The sequence below is a fragment of the Psammomys obesus genome, unplaced genomic scaffold (genome assembly GCF_907164565.1).
Source record: "Psammomys obesus unplaced genomic scaffold, mPsaObe1.curated_primary_1811, whole genome shotgun sequence".
Lineage (NCBI taxonomy): Eukaryota > Metazoa > Chordata > Mammalia > Rodentia > Muridae > Psammomys > Psammomys obesus.
Window position 1 is genome coordinate 3,885,580 of NW_026591598.1, and position 27,211 is coordinate 3,912,790.

The following is a 27,211-nucleotide window of genomic DNA, read 5'->3' on the forward strand; positions in this document are numbered from 1 at the left end:
GCCAGCAAATCCAGAGTTCCTGCCACGTTTTGTTTTGTTTTGTTTTGTTTTTTTTCCTTTCTCTCTCTCTCTCCTTCCTTTGTTCTTTCTTTCTCATTTTTTGTTTGTTTGTTTGTTTTGAGACAGGGTTTCTCTGTGTAGTCCTGACTGTCCTGGAACTCACTATGTAGACCAGGCTGGCCTCAAACTCAGAGATCCGCCTGCCTCTGCCTCCTGAGTGCGTGCGCGCCACCATGGATGCCTCTTACCATCTTCAAGCAAAGCTATCATTAAGCTGCACCCCGCTCCCCCCCCCCCAGGGCCTTCAAATACTGTCTTTTCTCTTTTGTGTGTTCTCATTCGCTTTTCTCCAGAAGTTGTTCTTTTTTGTTGGGCCCTGGGGGCGTAACAGCGCAGACAGTAGGACAATCTTGTAATACAGTCTTGGCTGGCCTCACTCTCACAGAATTCCTCCTCCCTCAGGCTCCTGGGTGCTTTGATTGCAGGCATATATCACCACCCTAGCTCTTCTAGGACTTTTTCCCCCTCTAGAAATAAGCGTTTGGCTCAACAGGGAAGCACTGGTCCTGGCTCTGCCCTTCCTCTTCATCTCACACCATCCAGACTCAGTCCTAGCACTGCAGGCTGTGTTGCTGAATCAGTAGGGATTCCGTGTTGGGGGACTGGAGATATCCGCTCCTTACCTTTTTTTCCCTGCTCCTTACCTTGTTTCTCCGACATATGTCTTTTTTATCATCTTGTTTTTCATGAGACCCTTTTTGTTTTAGCTGCTGTGTCGTTGCTCTGTCCCTTTCTCCCTCTCACCTGCCAAGTCTTTTACTAGTTAGTGTGGTAGGTGCTACTTGTTCTCCCTGGTCTATTCTTTGTTTTTTGGTATAAGCTATTTTATTGGGTACTTTATGTGTCAGTTGCTGTATTAAAATGTCTTACACAAATTATTCCTAATCCTTTTTTGTTTTGTTTTGTTTTTCAAGACACGATTTCTCTATGTAGCTTTGGCTGTCCTAGAACTCACTCTTATGGACCAGGCTGGCCTTGGAACTCACAGAGCTAAGTGCTGGGATTAAAGGCATGTGCAACCACTGCCCAGCAAATTCCTAATTCTTTTTCTTTCTTCTTTTTTTATTTTTTATTTTTTTGGCTGTCCTCTCACTTTGTAGACCAGGCTGGCCTCAAACTCAACAGTGATCTGCCTGCCTCTGTCTCCCTGAGTGCTGGGATTAAAGGAGTAAGCCACCACACCTGTCTTATTCCTAATTCTTATGACAGCGTTTATTTTATTTGTATTATTTTTAGTCACGTGTATGTTTATGACTGTGTGCGGGTATACGCAGGCAAGTGCAGGTGCTCCTGGAATCCATAGACCCCAGACCATATAGGTCCCCCTGCAATTGGAGTTAGAGGCATTTGTGAGCCACCTGATATGGATTCAGAGTAGAGAAGTCAAGTGCTCTGCAAAGTAGTACATGCTCTTAACTGCTGAACCATCTCTCCAGCCTCCTACAACAGCTTTTTTAAAGATGGACTTAGGGCTTGGGTTGTTGCTCAGTTGGTCAAGTTGCCTAGTATACATCAGCCCAGAGTTCACTCCTCTGCACCTTATAGAGACCTGGGTATGGTGATGCGTGCACATGGCACTCAGAAGGTAGAGCATGGCAGGGGGCTCAGGAGTTAAGGGCTCCAAGCTTGCTGTCAGCTTGTGCCTCACGAGACCCTGTCCTGGGTGGGGAGGTCAGATCTGGGCAGCTGTTTTCCCCCACTGATGAGGTGTCCCGTGTCCTCTGTCAGGTGAAGCGGTACCAGTGCACCTTTGCGGGGTGCCCTCGCACCTACAGCACAGCGGGCAACCTGCGCACCCACCAGAAGACCCACCGAGGAGAGTACACCTTCGTCTGCAACCAGGAGGGCTGTGGCAAGGCCTTCCTCACCTCCTACAGCCTCAGGATCCACGTGCGAGTGCACACAAAGGAGAAGCCATTTGAGTGTGACGTGCAGGGCTGTGAGAAGGCATTCAACACACTGTACAGGTCAGCCCCCCCACGGCCCGCCAGCCTCTTGGCTCTGAGCCTGAGACGGCAGAGCTCTTTCCTTGCACAGGACAGCTTTGGGGGCTTTGAAGAGCATAGCTGTGCTTACCTTTTGAAAGTGCATTCTCAAAAACTACTACTTAAAGCTATATATCCTATGGGCTGGGTGAAAATGTTGGCACACCTGTGCGTAGATTTCCATTTCAAGGAGTGACATCGTGGCCTTTAGAGTAATCTTCCTATTGGCGCAAGGCTAGGTTGGCACAAAGCCTTTGCAATGACTTCCCTCTACCCGGAGAGGTAGGGAGTTGCCCACCTGATGTCTAATTTTTTTTCCACGTTTGTGTCAGCAGACCAAAGCCTGTCTTTGGGTTAATGCTCACACCACTATATTTTGATTTTCCTTTGGGTGAGTTTCAGATGCTAATATGCCCTGGTATAGCATTCTGGTGCACTTGATCCTATGGTGTGTTTGGCTGGCGCTGGGAGGCTATGGTACATTCTGCATGGGCAGCTCTCTGGAACATTTTGCAGGTTGAAAGCACATCAGAGGCTTCACACAGGGAAAACGTTTAACTGTGAATCTCAAGGCTGCAGCAAATACTTCACCACACTCAGTGATCTGCGGAAGCACATTCGAACCCATACAGGAGAAAAGCCATTTCGGTAGGTCTTGCTGTTTTCTATTTGTCACTATTCTGTTTGTTTTCTATTTGGGTATCTTGACAGGCTCTAGGAAGTTTACACAGTAGGAAGAAAGCTCCTTCACCTGTTTCCTCCTGTGGTAGTGTTGGCTTGTTACCACGTGCTGCCAGTTGAGGAGTGCCGGGGGACTCAGAGCATCTTTCCCTGGGTGGGGGCCGTTCTGCCTCTTCTTGTTCTGTATTCTTAAAAAGGTGTTTTTGACCTTGACTTATGTGGTAGATGTTTTCCTTTGTCCTAGGGAAGCGCTGAGATCCGTAGTCAAGGGCTGGGGTGTAGCCTGGGCTACAGAGTAAGACCCTTTATCAGTACCTATAGTGCTCTTTCTGAAAATTCTCCTTTATTTGGGGTGTTTAGGCCTCTACCTCTTTTCCACCAACCCCTCCAATCTTAAGTAGAAGAGCAAAAAGGTTAGTGGGGAGAGGGGCCCAGACCCCTTTACTTCTCCCTGCTAGTTAGGGTCAAGAGGTTCTGTTAGGCTCTGTACCAATCTCTGTCAACACAGACACAGCTAGCAGTCTCTTTCACACCGCTGTGCCCAGAAGCATTTCTCTCCATCTGTTTGCTCCAAACCACCACACTGTCTCTGGTCTCTCCAAACTGCTACACGCCACACACCAACACCAAACACCACAGCAAACTCCACACCATCTCTTCCTTGGCCTCCTATTTATACTCTAAAGAGTCCTAGACCACACCCCTCTCTATGCCATACGTGGAAGGTGGTTACCAGCTGACAAAAGCCACGCTCCCATGAGACAGTTAACAGGTGTGGACAAACTATAGCCCAACTAAAATGCCACACTTGGGATTAAAACAAAAGCATATTTACATAACATACAAAGGAACCAAAACTTTCATTACAAGTACCCTTCCCCCAAACAAAACAAACGTCCTGACTTGAGATCCACAGAGTTGTTGACAGTGTCTGATGCTGTCAGCCAAAGTTCTGGGTGTGTCACGAAGGGAGACTATAAGACTGGGGAGGGAGGAAGGCAGAGCTGAGTGGTCTGCATGCTGTAAGCTGAGCTTACTCCTCGGCTGCTGCTTCTAGCATCTCATTTGTATACATGCAGGGCCACAGGCTTTTTGTGTAGATATGTCCAAATTTATATTTTTATTTTATTTTTAAGTCTGTATTTGTGTGAGTGCATGTCATATATGGGCTGATGCTCAGGGGCCAGAAGAGAATATCAGATCATGTGGAGCTCGAACAAAACCTTGGTCCTCTACGAGGGCAGTAAATGCTCTTGACTCCCCAGCCCCAACATCCACAGTAGATAAATCTACAAAGCTAAGCCCTGAGCATTATGGTTAGTTCTACAGAAAGCATGAGGCGGCTAATACCATCTCTTCTCTTCTCTAATCACATATCACATGTGGCGTGGTTCCAAGTATGCAGTAAGTGTTCAGAAGCAGCCTTGGATGAGTATGTGGCAGTTTGATAGGGTAATCAGTTTGTAAGGATCCCCATAACTGTATTTTAATATTGCTGCAATTCCCCATCAACAGTGTCCTTGGATTCTGACAGGGGGTACTGCTTAAAGTTACAGCATCAAATATGCCACCCTTCCATCTGAGCACACTTAGAGGCAGGTAGAAAGTGTTCGGGAACAGCTAGCTCTTAAGACATCAATTAAATGAAATTGAGGTTTTAAATTACAGATTTGTTCCTGAGTCTCAGCCCCTTTAAGAACAGGAAGTTAGAGTCTAGTTAGTTACTCTGCAGATGCTTAAACACTCCCCCGAAGGTTGCTAGGAGGACTCTTATTTCTATATAGATACATGCATTTATTTTTGTGATAATTAAAACAGCTTTGTCTTGAATATTAGAGGGGACCTAATATTAGAGGTACGGTGATGATTATATGTGAGTAAAAATCAAAAGGCTTTAAAGACACTTTCTTTTTAAAAACACAAGATATTTAGATATATAAGAAAATTTATTTGGTTGTATATGTAAGTATTAAGTTCTTGCTTTGTAAGAACTCAAACACTGTGAAGAGCTACAAAGACTCTTCCCTTGAGAAAGTATATAAATATATATATGCACACATCTGGCATAATGGTACACACCTTTAATCTCAGCACTGGGCTACCTAGTAAGATCCTGTCACAAACAAACAAACAAACATTCTCACCCCAAGTGTGCACAGAGGTAAAATAAGATTGAGATGTCTTAAAACATGTGATAAATGCATTAGTAATCCTGAGGGTGTGAAGATTGTTCTGGCTTTTGATTATCAAAAAAATATTCGAGAGCTAAGGGTATAGCTCACCTAACATGACACCCTGGTCCTAAGCTTTAGCACTGCATAAGCCAGACATAGTCGTGCATGCGTATAATCAAAGCTGCACAGTGAGCTGGAAGCCAGCTGGAGGTGGATGAGACCTTGTCGGAGACAGGGAGGGAGTCCGCTAAGTACTGAGGATGCTGGCTGGTCCTTGGCTACAGCCACACCAGTTCTTTGCATTTGATTTTTGTTGTTATGCTGTATTTCCAGCTCCGTGCATACCAGTTTTTTTGTTGTGTTTTGTTCTGTTTTTTTTTTGTTTGTTTGTTTGTTTGTTTTTTCTGTTTTGAGGCAAGGTGTAACTCACACTACCTGTGAAATTGTGAGCCTCCTCCTGCCTTGGCCTCTTGGGATGCTCGGATTATAGATACAGGTCTATAGGTCTAAATCTCTTTGCTCACCCTTGCTGTGTATAATAATAATTCAGTGGCCATAGATTTTCCACATAACTCTCATTGTCAGCACAGTTCTATTCTGTAACTAGACTTTTATTGTTGGGATGCTCTCAACACTTGCCCCACCTACAGGCTAAAAGATACCTTTCGTAGACTCTCAGCTCCTGCTGGTTCCAGATATGCCACCTTTCTTTTCCCTTCTTGCCACATTTATTTGTTTGTTTGTTTATTGCGTGTGTGACAGTACACCTGTGGCAGTCAGATGACAATTTGCTACAGTTGTTTCTTCTCCTGTCATGTGGGTTCCAGGGATTAAACCTAGGATATCAGGCTTGGTGGTAAGCCCTCTACATGACCTAGCCATCTTGCCAGCCCCCATGTTTTTGGATTTTGGTTTTTCCAAGTCCTCTCATTCCCATCTCTACATCCCTATGACTCATCTGATCCTAATGTTCTAGACATTTGCTCTAGTTTGTATGCACAGGATGTTCAGGATAAAGTTCTCTTATCTACTGACTCTTGTTTGTCTTTGTTTGAACAACTTATTTAGATGTGATCACGATGGCTGTGGAAAAGCATTTGCAGCAAGCCACCACCTTAAAACTCACGTCCGTACGCACACTGGTAAGTGTAGGCTGAGTTCTGTCTTTCTTTCCTTTCTTTCTTTCTTTTGGTTTGCTTGTTTGTTTTGTTTTTTGTTTTTCAAGACAGGTCTCTTTGTAGCTCTGTCTGTCAAGGAACTACTTCGATTGACCAGGTTAGCCTACAGCTGGAGAGATCCACCTGCCTCTGCTTCCCCAGTGCTAGGATTAAAGGTGTATGCCACCATGCCCATGGTAATCTTCATTTTTTTCTTTAAACCTCAAGCAGACCTCTATCCAGGTTCCTCTTGAGACCTGTAAAACTAAGAGAGTAAGAGTAAGCACAGGCATCCATGGTCTGTGTCTTTCATGACTGACCAAGTCAAGAATTCAGTGATAAGCCATGAAACCAGACGTGCCCTTTAGAAAGAACTGTGAGGAAGCAGCCTTTTCTCCAGGCCTCCAGGTACAGGCTGCTGCTTTCCTCTGCACTGTTGTGGGTTTTTTTTTTAAGATTTCATTTTATTTATGTTATGCATGTTCTATCTGCGAGTACACCTGCATGCCAGAAGAGGGCATTGGATTCTAGTATAGGTGGTTGTGGTCCACCATGTGGCTGTCATCTCCCCAGCCCAGCACTGGGTTTTAAGACCAAGAGTCAGCAGTAATTGGTTCAGTTTGGAGCAGCTCTTGCTCAGACCTTCCCTGTGGTAGAAGGAGAGAGCTTTGCTGGTGGTGAAACTAACACGGCTTCTTCATTCTTTGGTGGTGAAACTAATATGGCTTCTTTGTTCTTGCAGGCGAAAGACCCTTCTTCTGCCCCAGTAACGGCTGTGAGAAGACATTTAGCACTCAATACAGTCTCAAAAGTCACATGAAAGGTCACGATAACAAAGGCACCGCATACAGTGCACTTCCACAACACAATGGATCAGAGGTGTGTTGTTCTTGTCTCCTGTTCTGACCTGGGTACTGCAGGACAATGGTTGTCTGTGGCTGTTGAATCCTTGGTTAACTAGGGGGAAAGAAACAGGATCAGGATCTCTGTTTGCTATGGGATGGTGGAAGCCAAAAAATGCCACCAGCCTCCCTGCTCAGCCCTGCTGCATTCCCATCCAGCAAGCATGGAGGAGCATGGGCCATTGACTGGGTTTTCAAGGTCCAGGTAGAGTCTGTCTCTTAACCCCTTGTGTGTTCATGTACTTAAGAGTACATTTAGGCAGTACATGCCCATGTGTACCTGCTTGAGATCAGAGGATGTTCTTAAGTGTTGCTCCTCAGCAACTGTCTATCCCTCTCTTTTTTATTCTTTTGAGACAGGCTCTCACACTGGCATGGGACTCACCAAGTAGGCTGGGCTGACCATCCAGAGAGCCTCAGGGTCCTCATGACTATCTCCCCAGTGTACAGGTCACAAGCATTCACCACACCCCCCAGCTTTTTGTTTGTTTGTTTGTTTGTTTGTTTGTTTTTCAAGTCAGGGTTTCTCTGTGTAGCCTTGGCTGTCCTGGATTCACTTTGTAGACCAGGCTGGCCTGGAACTCACAGAGACCCGCCTGCTTCTGCTTCCCTGAGTGCTGGGACAAAAGATGTGCGCCACCACGCCCAGCCCCCCAACTTTTATTTTTAAACATAGGTTTTGGGCTTGAAATCTACTGACTGAGCTGTGACCAGAGGCCCAGTGGTTTTGTTTTGTTTTGAGACAAAAATCTCAGTCAACCCACAATAATTCTCCTGCCTCAGTCTTTCAGGTGCTGGGATTATGGCCATGAACTCCATGCCTGGCCCAGAACTCTTAAGATAGTGTCATTTTCCCATTCGTGATTGTAATAGGTGATAAGTCTATACTATGTTTGGAATGGAAACATATCCATCAACATCAGAGCACCAAGCTTAGTCTAGAGGGTTCCCTTGCCCCTTGAGTTGCCTGCAAAGCAAAAGGTTTGAGGGTACCTGCTGTAACACACTGAGCCACAGAGGAGGCCTCTGTACATTTTAGGTGGTGTGGTTTTTTTCTTTTTTTCTTTTTTAAGATTTTCTTATTTCTATTTATGTGGATGGGTGTTTACCTTCATGAATGCATGTACATATATAGCCTGTGTGCCTGGTGCTCTTGAAAGCAGAAAAGGGCAATGTATCCCGTGGAACTAGAGTTACAGCTGTTTGAGAGGGGCTTTGTGGGTGCTGGGAACTGAACTTGGCTCCTCTGCAAGCGCAGCAGGTGCTCGTCACCATTGAGGTGTGTTTCTCGTAAACTCTGGGTCCCCTCGAAGTCTCTATGCATCTTGGTCTCCTACAGCTCCATTCTGGAAAGATCCTGGGACGTTTACTGTTGCTTGTTCTTTCTTTTTTACATTTTTTGTCTATTGAGTGCACAGTCATGGAAGATGGTTCTCACCCTCCACCATATGGGTCACAAGGCTTGAACTTAGGTCATCAGCTTTGGCAGCAGGAGCATTTACCCACGGAGCCATCTTGTCAACCCTCTTTCTACTTCTAGTTTGGTACTAGTCACTGTCCTATATGTGTAAAAAAAAAAAAAAGAAAGAAAAAGAAAGTGAGTAATACCATTATCTTACTTTTTTGTGAATACAGAAATGGAAGTTGGAAGAGGCAACTGTCAGTTCTACCTTGAGAACTGGAATTGATTTACTGTGTTCTAGGCCACTCCTAGTGTTTTGTCTGGATCTTTGTAATAAGTGGCTAAGTGGTTTTGTTTGGTTGGTTGGTTGATTTTGTTGTTTGGTTTTGTTTTCAAGTCAGGGTGTGTCTGTGTAGCCCTGGCTGTCCTGTCTCAGTTTGAAGACCAGGCTGGCCTCTAGAGCATGCTGGGATTAAAGGCATGCACCATAACACCTAGCTAGGCTTCAGTAGGGTTTTAGCCCCTTTTCTCCTCCCTCCTCAGACTTCTCTGCCACCTCATCTGGTTTGGATCCCTCCCTGTTCACTTTCCACCAGAGTATCTTGCTCTGGCCAGGGCCCTCTCTACTGTCTTTAGTCTGGATTCCTCCCCAGCTCCAGGCTGATTCCTTCGAAATAATGAAATTCAGTAAGTATGAAGTAAGGGTTATATTTTTAGAGCGACAGCACACTCAGGTGTCTGTGCTTTCTAATTTGTAAACAATGAAGGACCCTTTCAAAAGGCCTCTGTGCCGATTAGAAGGCTCAGTGGGTAAAGGTGCTTGCCGCACGCCTGATGGCCTGAGTTTGATTCCCTGAACCACGATGAAGGAGAGAACCGACCCCTGTAACTTGTTCTTTGACTTGCACGTGTGTGCTCCGGCACCCTCCTCCAGCACACCAGAATAAATACGAAAAGGATGCTTAAGTTGTTAGTAATAATACTGCAACTAGTATTTGTTGAATTTTAAAATGTACCAGAATCTGCTAGGTGCTGCCTCACTCACTCACAGCTGCATGAGGTCAGTATTGTCACCATTTCCACAGTACTGATTAAGAACCTTAGAGCAAGGAGAAATTAGATAGCAGGCTGAGGTCTACATAGCTTGTCATTCGTGTGACTTAGGCACACAGTGTGACTCCAGAGCCAGCCTCCCAGCCTGTACTGTATTGTTAGAGACAAGGTAGCATTAGTTGTGAAGAGCATGGCCTCTGGTGCCCAGCAGCTCCAGTTCAAACCATTCTTCTGTCAGTAATCACATGGCCTTAGGCAGATTGCTTCTGGGCATCTCCATTTCTTCATCTGATAAAACCAGGCAAAAACTGCTCATCATAATCAGTTTCTCATTTTGTAGCAGTGCTTGGAGACTTGAACTGCAAACAACACTGAATGTATTAGCCAGGGTATTCTAGAGAGAGTAACAGAATTTATAGAATGAAGGGGTTCACACATTTACGAACACATCTATCTTGGAAGGTTCAAGAATCCTGTAATTGTTCAGTCCACAAGGCTGGATGTCTCAGCTGGTCTTCAGAATATATCAGGATCCTGAAGAGGTAGGCCCTAATGCCAATGATGGAATGGACTTGGTAGCAAGGGCAGGAAGAAGCGGGCAAAGGAGAGAGAGCTTCCATCTTCCATGCCCTTTATTCCAGAAGATGTGGCCAGATTAGGAGTGAGTCTTCCTACCTCAGAGATTGTGATTACAAGTGGTTCACGTCACACTTCAAATGATCCAATTAAATAAAAAGTCCCTCACAGGTGTGCAACCAAGAATAGCCGTCACACTGAGCCTTTAGTCCAGTATATTCAGTGTCAAGGGCGCTTGTCTGCATCCCTGTGTGCTGTTCAGCAGAGGGATGAGCCCTGGTCTGGGGCTGTAGGGTCCCATCTGCAGTGCCCAGAGTCCAGCATTGACAGTGCCAGCCCCCCACTGACATCTTCACCCAGATAAGATAGAGCTTCTGCAAGGTGGCCTGTCCATATGTGTTTCTCCTGCAGCATTCATGGCGTGGCACAGGCAGGGTTTCTCTAATGATGGAGGGTCAAGGCTTGGTAGTTAAAACTGGAAAGCAGAATATGGATAAGTGAAGGTCATCTGTGTGTGTTGTATGCATGGGTGGGAATGTCTGACCCACTGGAGTGTAAGCAGAGTTCCACTAGAGAGAGGGTCAGAACTGTGACTTATGTTCAGGAATCCAGAGTTCAGAATTGCTGTCAGTATGATTCCAGAATGAACCTGGGAAGCCCGTGTGGAGACACTAACGGGAGGAGAACTGACTTCTCAGTCAGAAGCTCTACATGTGTCTTCTCTTACTTAGGTGTAGATTGGGGCACATCACTCCCTTGTCATAGTATCGATCTTGTGTTTTTGAGGAAGAGTATAAAATAGTACTTGTCCAGGTTACATGAATAGCAGATAAGTCCCGTGAAATCACTTTATACTGATGAGAGGCATTATATGAATACTAGTAACTTCATGTTAGTCCAGCTTTTGCTTTTTGTTTTTGTTTCTGCAACTTGAGTCAAAAGATAATTTAAAAATTATTAACCACTGGATGGAAATGGCTTAGAGGTTTAGAGCACTGCCTGCTCTTGCGGAGGACCTGGGCTCAGATTCCTAACACCCTCATGGAGGCTTGCTGCAGTCTGTAGCTCAAGTTCCAAGGGACCCAAAGCTATCTTCTGGCCTCCTTGAACACCAAGCACACATGTAGTACACAGGCATACATGCAGACAAAACACGGACATAAAATTAAGCTTAAAACAACAACAACTACTACTAACTGCTTTGAGAGACAGTCCCAGCATTTAGATGGTGGAGGCAGGATGGTCCCAACCTCAAGGTCGTCTTTGGCCGTAAAGAGAATTTGAGGCTGTGCTGGGCTGTGACATCCTGCCTCAGAAGAAGCGGAGTTGGGGAGGAGATGTTCTAATAAGAATATGAAGGGGTTTTCTTTTTAAGTTCATTTGGTTTTCTTTTTAATGAGACTGTCTACTTAACCCTTGCCCAGGACGTGTCCGATATTAGTGACGCAGATGTTTGAACCCTAAGGACTTGGTAATCAAGTATTTTATTATGTGTGATGTGCTGCTGTAATTTTCATTTATGGTTTTTGTTGCTCAATTAGGATTTTTTTTTTTTCTTTTGCAGGATACAAATCACTCACTTTATCTCAGTGAGTTGGGCCTTCTGTCCACGGATTCAGAATTGCAAGAAAATTCCAGTACAGTAAGTTCCTGAGAAAGGGTGTTAGGGTACTTCCTCTTTGAAACACGGTAGGCCAGTGTGAAGCCTCCTGGGTTTAGTTGTGTTCAGTCAGTGAGAGGGAGGATTCTTTTTCTGTACCCTGGCCATGCTGTTAGCCTAGCCTGTTCATCTGATGTCTGTCGGTTTCAGATTTGTATTTTACTAATTTAGGCAGATACAAATTGAGTACTATTCCAGCAGCCCCCGTGCAGCACACAGTGCAATCTGGAACATCTGGTTTGGTCTCAAGGAACTTGAGGCCTAGTTAGATTTCAGAGTTCCCAGGCTTTTCTCAACCCTGCCTGCCTCGCCTGCCTTGGGCTCTTTCCTTTTTCGAGCTCACCTGACTGGGCATTTGAAGGAGGCTTCCTGTGCAGGCCTCCACTAAGGGGTGAGCCCACTCCATCTTGGCACTGTGGCTCCATGACCTGCTAACAGATCACTGCTTGGAGTCTGAGCATCAACAGTCCAGCGGTTCTCATGTTTTCTCAACACTAATTTTGAGGTTTGTGCTCAGGCTAGATGTTCTGTCATTCTTCATAATGAGTAAATGTAATTGAATGTGTTTAAACACTGACTGAGTGACTTACAAGTGCTATGGGAAATGCTCCTTTTTTTTAATTGTCTTGTAGATTGAGACAGTCTCACTTAGTGTAGCCCAGGTTGTCCTCAAAGTCAGAACGATGTTTCTGTTTTAGCCTTCCAGATGCTGGGACTACAGATGTGAGCCACCATGCTGAACTGGAAAACTATTTCTTAAAATGTGGAGGTTATAGAGTCAACAGTAGTGCTGTGAGACTGTAGGCTCTTATCTGGGTGTGACCTCCCATTGGTAGTGGACTGGAGGGTCACTGGAGCCTAGAAGCCTGAGGCCATTCTGAGTAAGCTAAGACCTGTCTCTGAACAACAAGAAAATAACTTAAAGTATATGCTCCTGTGCTTCCCTTACAGCCACAGAATCAGCACTGCTGGGAGCCATATTAAAAAGTATTTTTGGGAGATGTTTGGTGGCTGGGAATTTAGGCAAGCACAACACCCTGAGTTCCACCCTCTTCTCATGTGTGTGTGTGTGTGTGTGTACACCTATGTTTGTATGAGACATGTTTTAGAAGTCAGAGTACAGCTTGTGGGAACACTCACATGTTGTGGTACTGGAGACTTTAACCTAGGGTGTGATACATGCCAGGCAAGTATTCTACCCCTGAGCTAAATCCTTAGCCCAGACAGAAAGTTTTCATAGCTAACATTTGTTTGTGGACATAAATGAATGTGTTTATGCAGATAGGAAGTCTCAGTGAGAAACAAATTATTAAAAATGAAACCAGGCAAACTGGGCAGTGGTGGCACATGCCTTCAGTCCCAGCACTGGGGCAGTAGAGGCAGGTGCATCTCCATGAGTTCAGGGCCAGGCTGGTCTACTAAGTGAGGTTCAGGGCTAAAACCCTGGTCTACTAAGTCAGGGCTGAAAACATGAGAAAAACCGTGTCTCAAAAAAACAAAACATAACAGAAAACCAGGCATGGTGGTATATGCTTTTAATTCTAGTTATTTGTGAGGCTGAGACAGAAGGATTGCTAGAAATTTGTGGTCAGCCTATATATGTGTGAGATCTTCTCCCAATAAATAAATAAAATAAACCAAGCCAGGCTTGGTACATGGACATTAAAATGACTACCTGAAATCCTAACACTTGTGAGGTACAGCAAGATTACAGATTCAAGGAGCTATGCTACAAAAAACAAACAAACAAAAAACAAAACAAAACAACAAAAAAAAAACGAACAGAGGCTGTCAAGTAGGTTAAGTGGGTAAAGCGCTTGCCACTCAAGCCTGGTAAGGTAGGTACAGTCTCTGGAGTGTCATGAAAGTAATAAGGTAAGTTAGGTGCAGTCTAGAGTCTCATGAAAGTAATGAGTTGTCTTCACAGAATTGTCCTCTGGTCTCCAGAACAGCCATATGTGGCTCCTGTCAAGTGCAACTTAAAAGAATGGGAAGAAACAGCACGTAAAAGAGCCTTAGGTTAGACTTAACAATGAATAAACAGAAAAGAATCATTTGTTAAGTTGGAGGTAACTTAATCTGGAGGATAAATGTGGAAACATTTTAAATATTCCAGATGTTTGTCATTCATATTACAGAGCAAACTTTCTAAAGTTTATACTCATGATAGTCTAGGATGCCCTCTGAGTTACCTAAGTACAGTACTCCTTTAACGCATTCCTAAGTACAGTACTCCTTTTACTCCAAGTGTGCACACAGATGTTGCACTTGTGTATAAAATGCATGCAACAGCACACATGGAGGTCAGAGGACAATTTTTGGGCTCTGAAGATTGAAGTAAGGACATTAGACTCTTGCATGAGCAGCTTCCTTTAACCACAGAGCCACCTTGAAGCCCAACATTTAACTGTATTACATAGCAGAGAAGTCTCTGCTGGCCAGGACTATGACATAAGACTTAGAAGTTTTTGGGAGCTGGGAGGCCATTAGGAAAAATAACTGATAAATGGGAACTGTAAGAAGTTTGTGAAAGCATGGTGGCTCTTGTTATCCCATCACTTGAGAAATAAAGGCAGGAAAGCTAGGAGTTCAAGAAGTTTATGAAAAGTGACACCATTGCCAACAGAGTGATCTTTGTAAAGAGAGGAATCCTACCCTCTTGTCTGTGTTATGCTCCTGGTACCCAGTGTTTAGCCCAGATTTGGAGAGTTTTAGGCTTTGTTGTTGTTGTTGTTGTTGTTTTGAGACAGGTTTTCTCTGTGTAGCCTTGGCTGTCCTGGAACTAGCTCTGTAGACCAGGCTGGCCTCAAACTCACAGAGATCTGCCTGCCTCTGCCTCTTGAGTGCTGCAATTAAAGGTGTGTGCTACCACTGCCTGGCGTTTTTTTAGTCTTTGAAACCAACATCACAGTTACTTAAAGCAATAGGACTAATGTGATGTTTTGTAATAACGGGGACTTGATAGTATCAAGTGATAAATTTGTATGAGGTTGTCGTCCTAAAGGTGTCTGTGTCTGTGTGCCCTATAAATGAACTTGGCCTGCTCCAACCTTTTGTGAAGGGGCTGGATCTATCAGGCAGTGGCCACTGGCCCTTTTGGCTACTCAACAGTGGTTGGGCTGGACCTGGACAGCTCATGCTGTTTTTCTTGCTCTGACCCAGAGCTCAGCCCACCCTCACTCCCCCCCCCCCCCAGATGGGGTTTCTCTGTGTAGCCTTGGCTGTCCTGGACTCGCTTTGTAGACCCAGCTAGCCTCAAACTAGCAGAGATGTGCCTGCCTCTGCCTCCCCACCCCGAATGCTGGGATTATAGGTGTTTGCTACCATGCCCAGCTCTCACCTCTGTTTTGAAGAATTAATTCCCAGTAATTTTGTAGCCAAGGGTTTTGCTCTGAAATTGGCAGGAGCTTCAGTGCCCATCCTTTGTTCCTCGCTCCTTCCTCCCTCTCTTCCTCTTCCTGCCACCCTCTTTCTTGCTCTCTGTTTTGGAACCTTTATTGAGGTGCATTGTGCATGCACAGGGGGGAAGGGGCCATAAATGTGCTCCTGGCCAGTCATCACACCTCGGCACCAGCACAGGCGATTTAATTTCTCCTGGTTTGGCCTTTATGCCAGGGATCACATGCTGGCTTCCTTTTTTTTTCTCTCTCTCTCTTGAAACACTCAGTTTAAGAAATTAATTGTAGCTCTGCATGGTATTGCACACCTGTAATCTCAGCTCTTGGGAGACAGAGGCAGGAGGATTGCTGCAAGTTTGAGGTTGTTTTACCTAGCGGCCAGCTGTAGCTGCACAATAAAGTCCTCTCTGGAAAAAAAAAAAAAAAGAACAGAACAGGAAACTTGATTTATAATACAGTGCCTTCTTCTGATACAGGATTAGGCTGTATAGTTAGTCTGTGCTGGCCTCAAACTCGCAGCCATCCTCCCATCAGAGTGCTAGAATTACAGGATTGAGCCGCAAAACAACCCTTCTTATAACCTCTCTCTCTCCCACCCTCTCTCTTTCTCTCTCCCTCTTCCTCCCCTTCTTCCTCCCCTTTACTCCCTATCCCTCCAGTGTGTTTCTGAGAGAGAATACATGGCGCCACTGCCACTTAGGTGTTGGTGCTCACCTTCCGTGTTGTTTTGAGGCAGAGCCTCGTGGTTGGTTTCCACCAGGCATGCTAGCCCCTGAGCTGGGGACTTGGCTCCCATCTCTCTGGCTGTGGAGAGCTGGAGCTGCGTAGGCTCGTGCTGCTGTCTAGCCTTTTCTGTGTCTTCTGGGTATTTAAACTTAGGTCTTCACACTTACGTGGCAAGCACCTTTATCCACTGAGCTGCCCTCAGATTTCTTCTTTTGTGTCCTTCCCTCCTTTTTTAAAATTATTTTAAAAATTTATTTATTTTTTTATTAATTACAGTTTATTCACTTTGTATCCCACTCTTTTTTTTTTTTTATTCCCTCATTCTAAAATTTGTTCCTTTGTGACAAGATCTCACTCTGTAGGCCAGGCCAGGTTTAACAGGTTTGCTCATCCTCAGCCAGGCTCCTGTGATCACAGGCAAGAGAGGCCATGACTGGATGGAATGCTTTCAATTAACTTTTATTTGAAGTTCACACAAAATCTTTATTTAGCCAACAGTGGTGGTGCACCTTTAATCTCAGCACTTGGGAGGCAGAGGCAGATGAATCTCTAGTTTGAGGCCAGTCTGGTCCATACAGAGTGAGTTCCAGGACAGTCAGGACTACACAGAGAAACCTTCTCTTGAAAACAAAAAACAACATCTTTATTTTTAACCCTGACTTAAGCTTTGGAAGTTCCTGGCTTACACTGTCCCAGGATGCATTTGAGTGAAGCCTTTAGACAACTTGGGTGCATCCACTCCAAGGTATCACTGCCGTGCTGTCAACTTGAATCCTCTTGCTTTCCTAGACTTTTGTGGACTTGATGCCTTTGCCATGTAGAATTCTGAGATGGCAGTGTGTGTGTGTGTGTGTGTGTGTGTGTGTGTGTGTGTGTGTGTGTGTGTGTGATGTGAGGTTCCCGTGAAGGCCAGAAGCATCGGATTCTGCTGGAGTCCTAGGTGGCTGTTACACATGGGTGCTCAGGACTGAGCTTTGCAAGAGCAGTGTGTGGACTTAACCACTGAGCGTCCCTCCAGCCCCACCATTTAGTTCTTGAGATGTCGTCAGCCCGTGGCATATTGTTAAGTATAAGGCTTTCAGTGATTTTTGTCACTGAGGTTTTTAGGTTGGTTTGATTTCTTACTCTGGTACATAATAGAATATTACAGAAACTGTGTAATGACCTTGGAAGATAATATGTCACTCGTATGTAAGAGGAGCAAATTGTTGGGAATTAATTTTCTCAGTCTGTTTTTATACACCATTGAGATTCTTCAATAATAAAAATGCCTATGTTGTACTGCAACCAGACCTCTGGGCACAGAAGTCAGCATCTGAATACACAGTGCACAAAATCATGTCACAATACTTTTCTTCTTTTATTTTAATTTTTAAGACAGGCTTGCCTGGAACTTAATATCTAGACCAGATTGGCCTGGAACTGACAATGATTTACCCACTTCTGCTTCCCAAGTGCTTGAATTAAAGACTTGTGCTGCTAGGCCTGGCCTCTTCCCTTATTATGAAGCCAGTAGCATCCAGTGTTAAACCTCTCCATGTTGGCCTTATCTGACCCTAAGCTTTATGGAGATTAAGCCCTAGCATGAGTTTCTTTCATTCTCTCTCTCTCTCTCTCTCTCTCTCTCTCTCTCTCTGTTTTTTTGGGACAGGGTTTCTCTGTGTAGCCTTGACTGACCTGGACTCTTTGATAGACCAGGCTGGACTCAAATTCACAAATATCCACCTGCTTCTGCCTCCCAGAGTGCTGGGATTAAGGCTTGCACTATCACAGCAGCTTCTTTGTCTTTTTAAAGAAGGAATCATTTTGGCTTAATTAACAGGAGTTTCCATACAGCAAATCACAGCAATAATGTACAGACTGTAACCTCATGTGTATGTAGGACGAAGTCTTTTAAAGCAGGGTTTAGGTGGCTGGAGAGATGACTCAGTGGTTAGGAGCACTGCTGCTCTTCCAGAGGTCCCAAGCTCAATTCTAAGCACCTTACCTGGCAGTTCGCAACTGTCTATAACTCCATTTCCAAAGAATCCAACACCCTCACATAGATACACATAGAGGCAAAACACCACTGCACACTAAACAAACAAACATTATATTATATTATATTAGACTTATTTTTATGTACATGAGTGTTTTGCTTGCACACTGCATGCCTATTGCCCGCAGAGGTCAGAAGAGGGTGTTGAATTCCCTAGAACTAGAGTTATAGATGACTGTTAGCAGTACATCGTGTGTCCGGGGTGTACCCCACCCCCGCCCATCCCCAAGTCCCCTTCACCGAAACACCACAGAGTAAACATTTCAGGCTTTGTGAGCTCATAGTCTCTGTCACAACTACTAGTCTGTTGATGTACTGTGAAAATAGCACCCCTGTGTTGTGCATTCCAGCAAAACTTAAAAAACAAAAAACTGCTGGTCAGAGCTACAGGGAAACGTGTTCCTTTGCAGAAGGTGGAGGTGATGCTGGCCATGATGGCTCCCACCTTTGATCCTAGTGCACAAAGACCGAGGCAGTTCAGGACCAGCCTGAGTAATTTAATGAGCCCCTGTTTAAAAAAACAAAACAAAACAAAGCTGAGTATGTGGATATATCTTGGTATGGAATGCAGGGCCCTGGGTCAGTCTCCAGAACCTACAAAAAAAAAAAAGGAGGATTGAAACAGGAGTCCTATCAAAAGATCATTCTAGTTCCTCTGCTTTGTGTTTGTTCTTCAAGGGGAAGATTTTCTCAGGATAGCAAATCTCACCCCTTTCTCCCTGTCAGACACAGGACCAGGACCTCAGCACAATTTCACCAGCAATCATCTTTGAGTCGATGTTCCAGAACTCAGATGACCCTGCAATTCAGGATGATCCTCTGCAGACAGGTAAGTTTCACTTTTCATTCCACCCTTTTCCACCTTCCCTGTGATGCTCGAGGAAGAAGGTCTTCTTTTCAGTCTCTTGTTGGTTTTAAAAAAACAGCGGGAGCTGTGGACATTTTTCCTTCTAGTGTGTTGCTTTGTTCATGAGTGTGTGAGACCCACAGATGAGGCTTCTTACATGTTGGTAACACTGGTGGAATAGAAGTGTCTATGCAATACAGCTTTCCGCTGCCAAATGTCTCATGACTAATTATGCCAAAAAAGCTTGCTTCTCTTTGTAGAAGAACCACAGGACATGTTTGTTCTAGTTAAATTGCTTAGTACCCGTGTCTGTGAAGTGTGCTTGAACAGAAAGCCCACTTGGACCTAAGGCAGAAAAGAAAGCAGGAGGCTAGACCAGCTAGCAGTGATAGCTAGCAGATGACAGACTGTTTCTGTGGTGCCTCTGAGTCTTGGGATTGGGATCCATGTTTCTTCTTCTTTTCCTCGCCAGCTGCCTTGATTGAAAGTTTTAATGGCGATGCAGAGTCGGTCAGTGATGTCCCTCCACCTGCAGGAAATGCGGCGTCTTTATCTCTTCCACTCGTACTGCAGTCTGGCATCTCCGAGCCACCCCAGCCTCTGCTACCAGCCTCCAATCCGTCCGTTCCTCCACCTGCTTCCTCCCTAGGACCTGGTTCTCAGCCAGCTGCCTTTGGCAACCCTCCTGCTCTCTTACAACCTCCAGAAGTGCCTGTTCCCCACAGCACACAGTTTGCTGCTAATCATCAAGAGTTTCTTCCGCACCCCCAGGCGCCACCCCAGACCATCGTACCAGGACTTTCTGTTGTTGCTGGGGCTCCTGCATCTGCAGCAGCAGTGGCATCAGCTGTGGCAGCATCAGCCCCACCACAAAGTACTACTGAGCCCCTGCCTGCTATGGTCCAGACTCTGCCCCTGGGTGCCAACTCTGTCCTAACTAATAATCCTACCATAACCATCACCCCAACTCCCAACACCGCAATCCTGCAGTCCAGCCTAGTCATGGGAGAGCAGAACTTACAGTGGATATTGAACGGCGCCACCAGTTCGCCACAAAACCAAGAACAAATTGTAAGTTTTCCCCATCAGCACACCCAGTCGAGTGAAGTGCCTATGAAGAGCACGTTCATTCCTTCCTTTCTTTTTTCTAGTAGGAATGGGGACTGAACCTAGGGCTTCACACAAGGAAGGTAGAACAGGCAAGTGTTCTACCACTGAGTAGATCCCCAGCCTTCAGTGTTTTATTTCAAGGGAGAAATGGCTAGCATGTCTAGTGACATGTTTCCTTATTGCTATTTCCCCCAGTAAAGTGCTGTAGATCCAGGGGAGTGGATTGTATCTAAGATAAAGATGAAGAAAACAATTTTAAAGTTTACCAAGTGAGCACACCTGAACCTTTAAAGTTTACCTGGTGAAGACATCTGAATGAATAATCACATCATCTAGTGTCACATGGGCATGCCCAGCCTGTGGGCTGCGCGTGTCCCAGGATAGCAATGAATTTGGCTCAACATTAGCAGAACACAAAGTTCACCTTGTAACATCAAAAGGTTGGGTTCTCTAGTGAAGGAAAAAAAAAAATCAGCAGACTCAAGAGGTCCAGGAATGTTTCAGAAATATTGTGGCTGGGAGTTGGGTGGAAAGTAGGAGGGACTACAGAGGGAAATTTGTGCATGGATATAAACAACCTGGAAAGGCAGTTTAGAAATGTCTTGGCAGCCACCTGCAGAGGTAGCCTGTTTGCATGTTGGATGTTCAGGGTCATTGGAATGGCCTTTCCAATATTCTGTCCCAGTCTGCCTGCTTAAAGTATTGCTTTTCTGGATCTGCCCTTGGGGAGCTGTTAAAACAAATGTCATTCTTTTTCCATTTGACTCATTTGCATATGCTTAAATATGGGCCTCATGCCTATAATCCCTTTGATCAGGAGGTATGGGCAGGAGAACTAAGTTTAAGGCCAGCCTGGGCTATAAAGCCAGATCCTATGTGTCCCCTCTCCCCCCACCCCCACACACAGAAAGAAAAAAAGAGGTGGTGAGGAAGACCAGACCCCTGTGTTGGGGACTGAAGCTGAGCAAGTGTTCCGCTACCACATTGCATTCCAAAGCCTCTGTCATTTCCTTTTATAGTTCTATCTGTATCTTAGCCAGAAATCCAAAGTCTTCCTAGACTGACTGAAGCACATTTTGTTGTGTTTTAGAATAGGATAAAAAGAAAAAAAAAAAAAAAAAGCTCCAAGCCTGGCAGTGGTGGTGCACACCTTTACTCCCAGCGCTTGGGAGGCAGAGACAGGCGGATCTCTGAGTTGGAGGCCAGCCTAATCTACAGATCTAGGTCCAGGAGAGCCAAGGCTACACAGAGAAACCCTGTCTCTAAAGTAAATTTGGAAAGAAGAAAGAGAGAGAGAAAGAAAGAAAAGAGCGAGAATATGCTTCTTTAAGACAAGACTTGAAGAATACAAAAACCCTTAGTTTTTTTAATAGGTATGGCTATTTTGCTTGCACATATGTCTGTGTACCACATGTATGCAGTGCCTGTGGAGGAGAGAGAGCATTGAGATTCCTCGAACTAGAGATAGAATCTGCCATGTAAGATGCTGGGAATTGAATTCTGGTCCTCTGGAAGATCAATTAATGTTCTTAACTGCTGAGCCATCTCTCCAGCCCCCAGAAACCCTAATATAATAGGGAGTAAAGCGGAATTCTAGTACAGGTTTTTGTTTGTTTGTTTGTTTGTTTGTTTGTTTGGAGACAAGGGTATCTTGCATTAGGTCTGGTCCCATACTCACTATAGACAAGGCTGGCCTTGTGCTCCTGACCTTATAGCCTTACCCTCCTGTGTGCTTTGTGCCTATGCACAATTAGGGTCTTCATGGTAACAATGCAAAGGCTGATGTTCACTGGCTGCTCTGAGCCTCTATGCTGAGTGTTCTTATGTACCACCTCACTCATCTTCAGAGTTGTCACCCAGTTCATATAGGAATAGAGGCTCTAATAAGTCCCTTGGCTACAATCTCAGCTTGGGAGGTAGAAGCAGGTGTATCAGAAGTTCATGGCTACATTGTGAGAACTTGACTGATAAAATAAAAACAAAAACAAATGAAAAAGTTCAGTCGCTTACCTGACAGGTGGCAGGGCCTGGACATGAATCTGGTTTAACCAAGTCTAAGACCTACAGTAGGACTCTCCTGAGCCTGGAGTGCTGTGTGCTCATGATAGAGAGCCTTAGGCTGCACTGGGTGGTCACTCTAGACCCTGAGGGGAGGAAAAGAGGAACTTTCCAGCTTTCACAAGAGAATGGGATGGACAGAGCTAGCTTAGGACTCCCTCTGAGAAGGCCATCGCTTGAGATAAACAACCTTGGAAAAGTGTCTGGACACATACAATCCACTGGACTAGGCAAATGGGAGACAGCCAAGTAATGGGACAAAGCTTGCTAGAATGTCAGCACAGAATGTCAAACAGTGCAGTGACCTCATAGCAGTGCACAAACAAAACACCCTTCAGTACAAAAATGCCTGAACACTGAGAGTTTTCTGTCTTCTTGGTGACCACTACAATCGGGGAGGCTTTGGAGCCTTGGATGTCTGCCGTATAGGCGTAGCCATGAGTGTGATTTTAATGTGTTGTTTTGCTTTCCTCAGCAGCCAGCATCGAAAGTCGAGCAGGTGTATTTTACCACTGCAGTACCAGTAGCCAGTAGCACAGGTATGTAGTTCTGTGTTAGCTTTAAAAGAAAGTTCTTTGAGCTCTTTGACCTTGCCACAATTTTGAAAATTATTTAGATTGACATTCCATTGTTTACTGAGTAGCCCATGCTCTCATGGTAACCAGAAGCCAGGGTGCTGCTAGTGAAAACATGGGCTTCACTCTTCACGTAGTCCAAGTGTTTTCCCCTTGATAGAGTATGTGTGGAACCAAGAGAAAGACGGTTAAATCACAGTTACTGCTAAGGAGAGCTGTCGTTAACTCACAGGGCTCTTTCTAATTACAGTAAGAAGCAGCTGCATCCGGGTCAGAGACTCACACAGAGCTGAAAGGCCCTTTCATTTGAGTGTGTTTTCTTTTCTTTTTCTTTTTCTTTTTTTTTTTTTTTTTTTTGCTAGTACTGAGGATGGAACCCAGAAGCTCGTGCATGCTATTCAAACTTTCTACCACTGAGCTATGTTCCCCAGCCAGAACTTTCTCTTGAAACTTTCTTTTTATGTGTTAAGCCGGGAACCAGCTTTGGTGGTGCATGGCTACAAGGCCAGGAGGATTCAGAAAATTCAGCTCTTGAGTTCCAGGTTAGCCTGTGCTGCACAGTGAATTCTAGGCCAGTCTGGAAAACTCCTGCAATGGCAGACTGACTAAGGGTAGCTGGGTCGTGATGGCACAGGCCTTTGATACCAGCACTCAGGAGGCAGAGGCAGGTGGATCTCCTGAGTTCAAAGTCAGCCTAGTCTACAGAGTAAGTTCCAGGACAGGCAGGGCTACACAGAGAAACCCTGTCTGAAAAACTAAAACCAACTAACCAACCAACCAACCAAACAAACAAACAAACAAAAACCCCACAAAACAACAACAAATTTAAGGGGGTGAAATGAGTGACGGGAAGGAAAGATAAAATTTGGGGCCTATCCAGGCATAGTGGTGCACACTTTTAATTGCAGTGCTTGGGCAGCAGAGGCAGGTGGATTTCTGTGAGTATGAGGCCAGCCTGATCTACAGAGAAAGTTCCTGGACAGCCAGGGCTACACAGAGAAACCCTGTCTTGGAAGAAAAGATAATTCATTGACTCTCAAAGATTATAAATGAACTTGTAGGGAGCTCTTTGGCCACCTCATTCCCACCCTGTGTCCTCTTATTGGCTTTCAGCTCTGCTGTACACGGAACCTGGCTGAGTACAGAGCTTATGTGTGCAGAATACATGGAAGTGTGATATGAGAATGGATTGGAGCATGTTCATAATTAATGCATATGAGAGTTAAGTGGGAATGGAAATGAATGTGTACAGGTCACAGGCTGGCTGTGTAAGGGGAGATCATTTCACATCTCCATGTGTCAGGTGTCAGGCATGGGTCACATAGAGAAGCTCAGTGTTTTGAGGAGCTGGGGATCTGAGCAGGTCCTGTATAGTGTGGAAAGCGGAGCAGAAGCAGCAATGCTGTGTGCATGTGGTCTGGTGCTCGGTACTGGCTGCCTGTGGTTAGTCATTTGGCCAGCCTGCAGGGACCACCATCTGAGGCAGGCAGAGAGCAGGGAGTCAGCTGGATCTTGAAAGAAGAGAGTAATTCTCCCCAAGAACAGCACTGGCTGCCCACAAAAGGAAGAGCCGAGAGGAGGAGGAGGCATCTGCTATGGCCTGCACAGACAGGCAGCAGAGAGAGAGACAGGGCGCATCTAGATTGTGGGTGGCTCTTCTAAGAAGGAAGCATGATCTTAGAGGGACGGGAGAACCCTGACAGGCTTTTCCCTGAGAAAGAACCTGGTCCAATTTTTCTTTTCTTTTTTTGGCTTTTGGTTTTTCAAGACAGGGTTTCTCTATGTAGCCTTGGCTGTTCCTGTCACTTTGTAGACCAGGCTGGCTTTGAACTCACAGAGATCTGCCTGTCTCTGTCTCCCGAGTGCTGGAGCCTAGTCCAACTTAAAGCATAGCAAAACCCAAAGGTTCTCATGCCTATCAGGCCTACCTCCCTGGCATTCAGTTCTCCCCAGTTCCTACTCCCCTGCCCATCATGCCTCTGTTTTTGGCCACTTGAAGAGCAGTCTCTCTCGCCTCTCTCACAGGGAGCTCTGTTCAGCAGATTGGCCTCAGTGTTCCTGTGATCATCATCAAACAAGAGGAGGCCTGTCAGTGTCAGTGTGCGTGCCGGGACTCTGCAAAGGAGCGGGCGGCAGGCCGGAGAAAGGGATGCTCTTCCCCACCCCCTCCAGAGCCAAACCCCCAGCCTCCTGATGGGCCCAGCCTGCAGCTGCCACCCTAGACTTCTCCCTCATCCCCGCTCCCCTTCATCCTCCACCGGACCCTCTTCCTGTGAGCAAAACAAACAGGCTGAGGCCCCTCAGACCCTCCAACATGTTAAGTGCCATGGATGCGTCAGAGTTCCTGTCCCTCCAGAGCCTGGACACCCCGTCCAATCCAGTTCACCGTGAAGCACTACTGCAGGGTAGAGGAGCCGAGCCTGTCCAGCAGCTTCTCCAGGGGAAGGGCTTGTGTGCATGCCCCTCCAGAAACAGGGTGAGCAGGAAGTACCGGGTCTGATGCTGCCATCATGGGGTCAGAAATTGGAAGGATGAAGAAATCTGCCATCTGAAAGCCTCACCTTTCAGGCTTATTTTCTTTACTTGTATCCCAGGAACATCCATTTTAAGGAACTGATCTTTTGAGGGAAAAAAAAAAAAAAGAAAAAAAAAAGCTAAGTTATAAGTGAACTGTCTGGCTGCACTGTATGTCACTTTGCTTATTGTTATGTGAACTTGGAAATTAAGGTTACTCGTATGCATAAAAGTTCTAAATGAAAGGGTGTGGTTTTCATCAATTTGGTACTGCCCATCATTTGCACTGGGGTCATTGTGGATTGGGCAGGAGAGTTCACTGTGCCAGGTGTTGCTCCTCCCTCTGTGTCTTTTTAAATCTGAGGCAACACTTGAAGGGCCAGACCACTGCTCTGTGGAAGTGGGTAGTGGCAAGGGCAGGTAAGAGGTGTGAGTTGGACAGGGTGAGATTGCTCTGTTGTTGATGCTTGGTTTCTGTGGAGCTTGGAGTAGATGCAGAGGGGCCTTCCTATTTCCTGCTCAATGCTAAGGGGCAGCTCCAGGCCTCCTAGCCATAGTGAAGATGTGGTTCTGCAGGGCCCTGAGGCAGTTGTTAACAGCTCTGTTGATAATATGCTAGGGCTGGCGCTAGCACAGCCATGGTCTTTGACTTTTTGGCTCTTTCCATTTCTCGGTGCTTGTCAGGACCTGGAGCTTGGAGTTCATCTCTCCTTAGGAAGCACCCTATTTTATCCTAAAGTGAACAGGAGGTTTATGGCCAGTGGCTGTCAGGGTTTGCCTGCCTTCAGTGGTGTTTGTTTCCTCAGAGCAGAAAGGCTACTTTTCCAGAGAAGGTATGTATCTAAGAGAGTTGGATGATGTAGCAGGTGATTGGCAGGCATTCTGGTACCCAGGTCTAGCCAGGCTTTTGGTTATCCCCTCTCATCTGCATCCCTCCCATCTGTAGATTTTGCATACAGCCTCATGTAGTGCAAACAAGGATGTGATTTCTAAACAAAAAGGAATAAAAACCTAAAACGATGATCTTCTACTCAGGGTAAAACAAAAAAATTCCCCTTCCACCAAAAAGCCTGAAGCTTGCAGTCAGTTACCTCATTTGGAATGTTTCATTAAGTGTGTTATAGGATTTTTTTTTTTGTGTGTGTGTGTGTATAGAATTATATCCATCTGTCTGCCTTTGGCTCCAGGTTCCTGCCTCTTCAAACCTAAGTACAATCCATAGGAGAATGGGAGTTATTGTCCTTGGGCTATTTACTGTGGCCATCAGTGTTTGGCAAGCCTAGAAAGTAGCTGCGTCCAGAGACTGGAGGAGGCCTCCGCCTCCTGCAAGAAGCAAGGTCTGGCCCTCAGACAAGATAACCAGAGAGAGAGCTGTGTAGGTTGCCCTCCTGCTCTCTGGGCCTTTGCTCAGAGCCAGCCAGGATGGTGTCCTTGGAGAAGGCCCTTGTCTTCAGGCAAGATATTTGGGGACAGTTGGCCAAGAGTGTCATGGCGGTTATAACGAGGAGAAATGGGCATAGGGACAGCAGCTGATCTCCCATCCCAGGATTTGACACCCCACCCCAAAAGGCTGGTGGGTTTGGGCCACCAAAGGCCTCGGCAGGTAGGGAAGAGCCTTTGGTGGCACAGTGGTCAGTCCTTCTGGGGAACCAGCTGCTTGGGTACAGGTTGTGCTTGCCTGTTTCTAAGACTTGCGGATATCCACAGGAAGCTTTGTATTCGGGTCCTTGCTGAGGAGAGCAGTGAATGTGACCCCACAGTGACCTTGTATCAAAGGCCAATAATGGTCCTCCCACGTACTCTGCCTCTCATGACCTGGGATTCTGGTTCCCTGAGAGCTGACATAGGAAACAGGAGCCTAGGGAGGATATATGGAAGGTTTTAATGGTTTGATGGCTTCTTGGTTGGCTAGGGCTGTACTCTTAATGGTCCCTTCTTGGGTCATTGGCTTTTCATTCTCCACCGTTGGGTGGTGAAGAAACATTTGAGCAGTGTTGAGGCTGAAGTGTTTCTAGGTAAAGGAGTTAAGTATTTGCCTTTGTGGGTGATTTTAGAACACAAGAGACTCAGATCCAAATGGCTTCTGGAAAGTGAGGAATATGCCTGGAATCAGCAGTTCTGCATGGCCGGGTGCATTACACAGGGTAGGCGGGCTTTCCTGCCATGCTATGCTAGCACTCTTCTCCTCCCATCCTTCTCCCACAAACCCGGCCTCTAATGACAAGGACCTTGGAGAAGAGGGAGCCTCCTGGCCAACGCAGAGCCAGAAAAACCCTTCATGTGGTTTTTGAAACA

At 45.6% G+C, this 27,211-nt stretch overlaps 1 protein-coding gene across 1 annotated transcript in view; it reads left to right on the plus strand.

Annotated features, from left to right (window-relative positions):
• Mtf1 (metal regulatory transcription factor 1) overlaps nt 1-27,188 on the plus strand; it is a 44,666-nt gene extending 17,478 nt beyond the window's left edge. Inside the window, exons 3-11 of the mRNA XM_055611501.1 lie at nt 1,789-2,027; nt 2,562-2,693; nt 5,969-6,042; nt 6,800-6,936; nt 11,555-11,632; nt 18,539-18,641; nt 19,132-19,730; nt 22,303-22,366; nt 24,428-27,188. Coding sequence (XP_055467476.1) covers nt 1,789-2,027; nt 2,562-2,693; nt 5,969-6,042; nt 6,800-6,936; nt 11,555-11,632; nt 18,539-18,641; nt 19,132-19,730; nt 22,303-22,366; nt 24,428-24,624 — 1,623 coding nt within the window. The 3' untranslated portion in view covers nt 24,625-27,188. The remainder of the gene's footprint in view (nt 1-1,788; nt 2,028-2,561; nt 2,694-5,968; nt 6,043-6,799; nt 6,937-11,554; nt 11,633-18,538; nt 18,642-19,131; nt 19,731-22,302; nt 22,367-24,427) is intronic.
• The last annotated feature ends 23 nt before the right edge of the window (nt 27,189-27,211 follow it).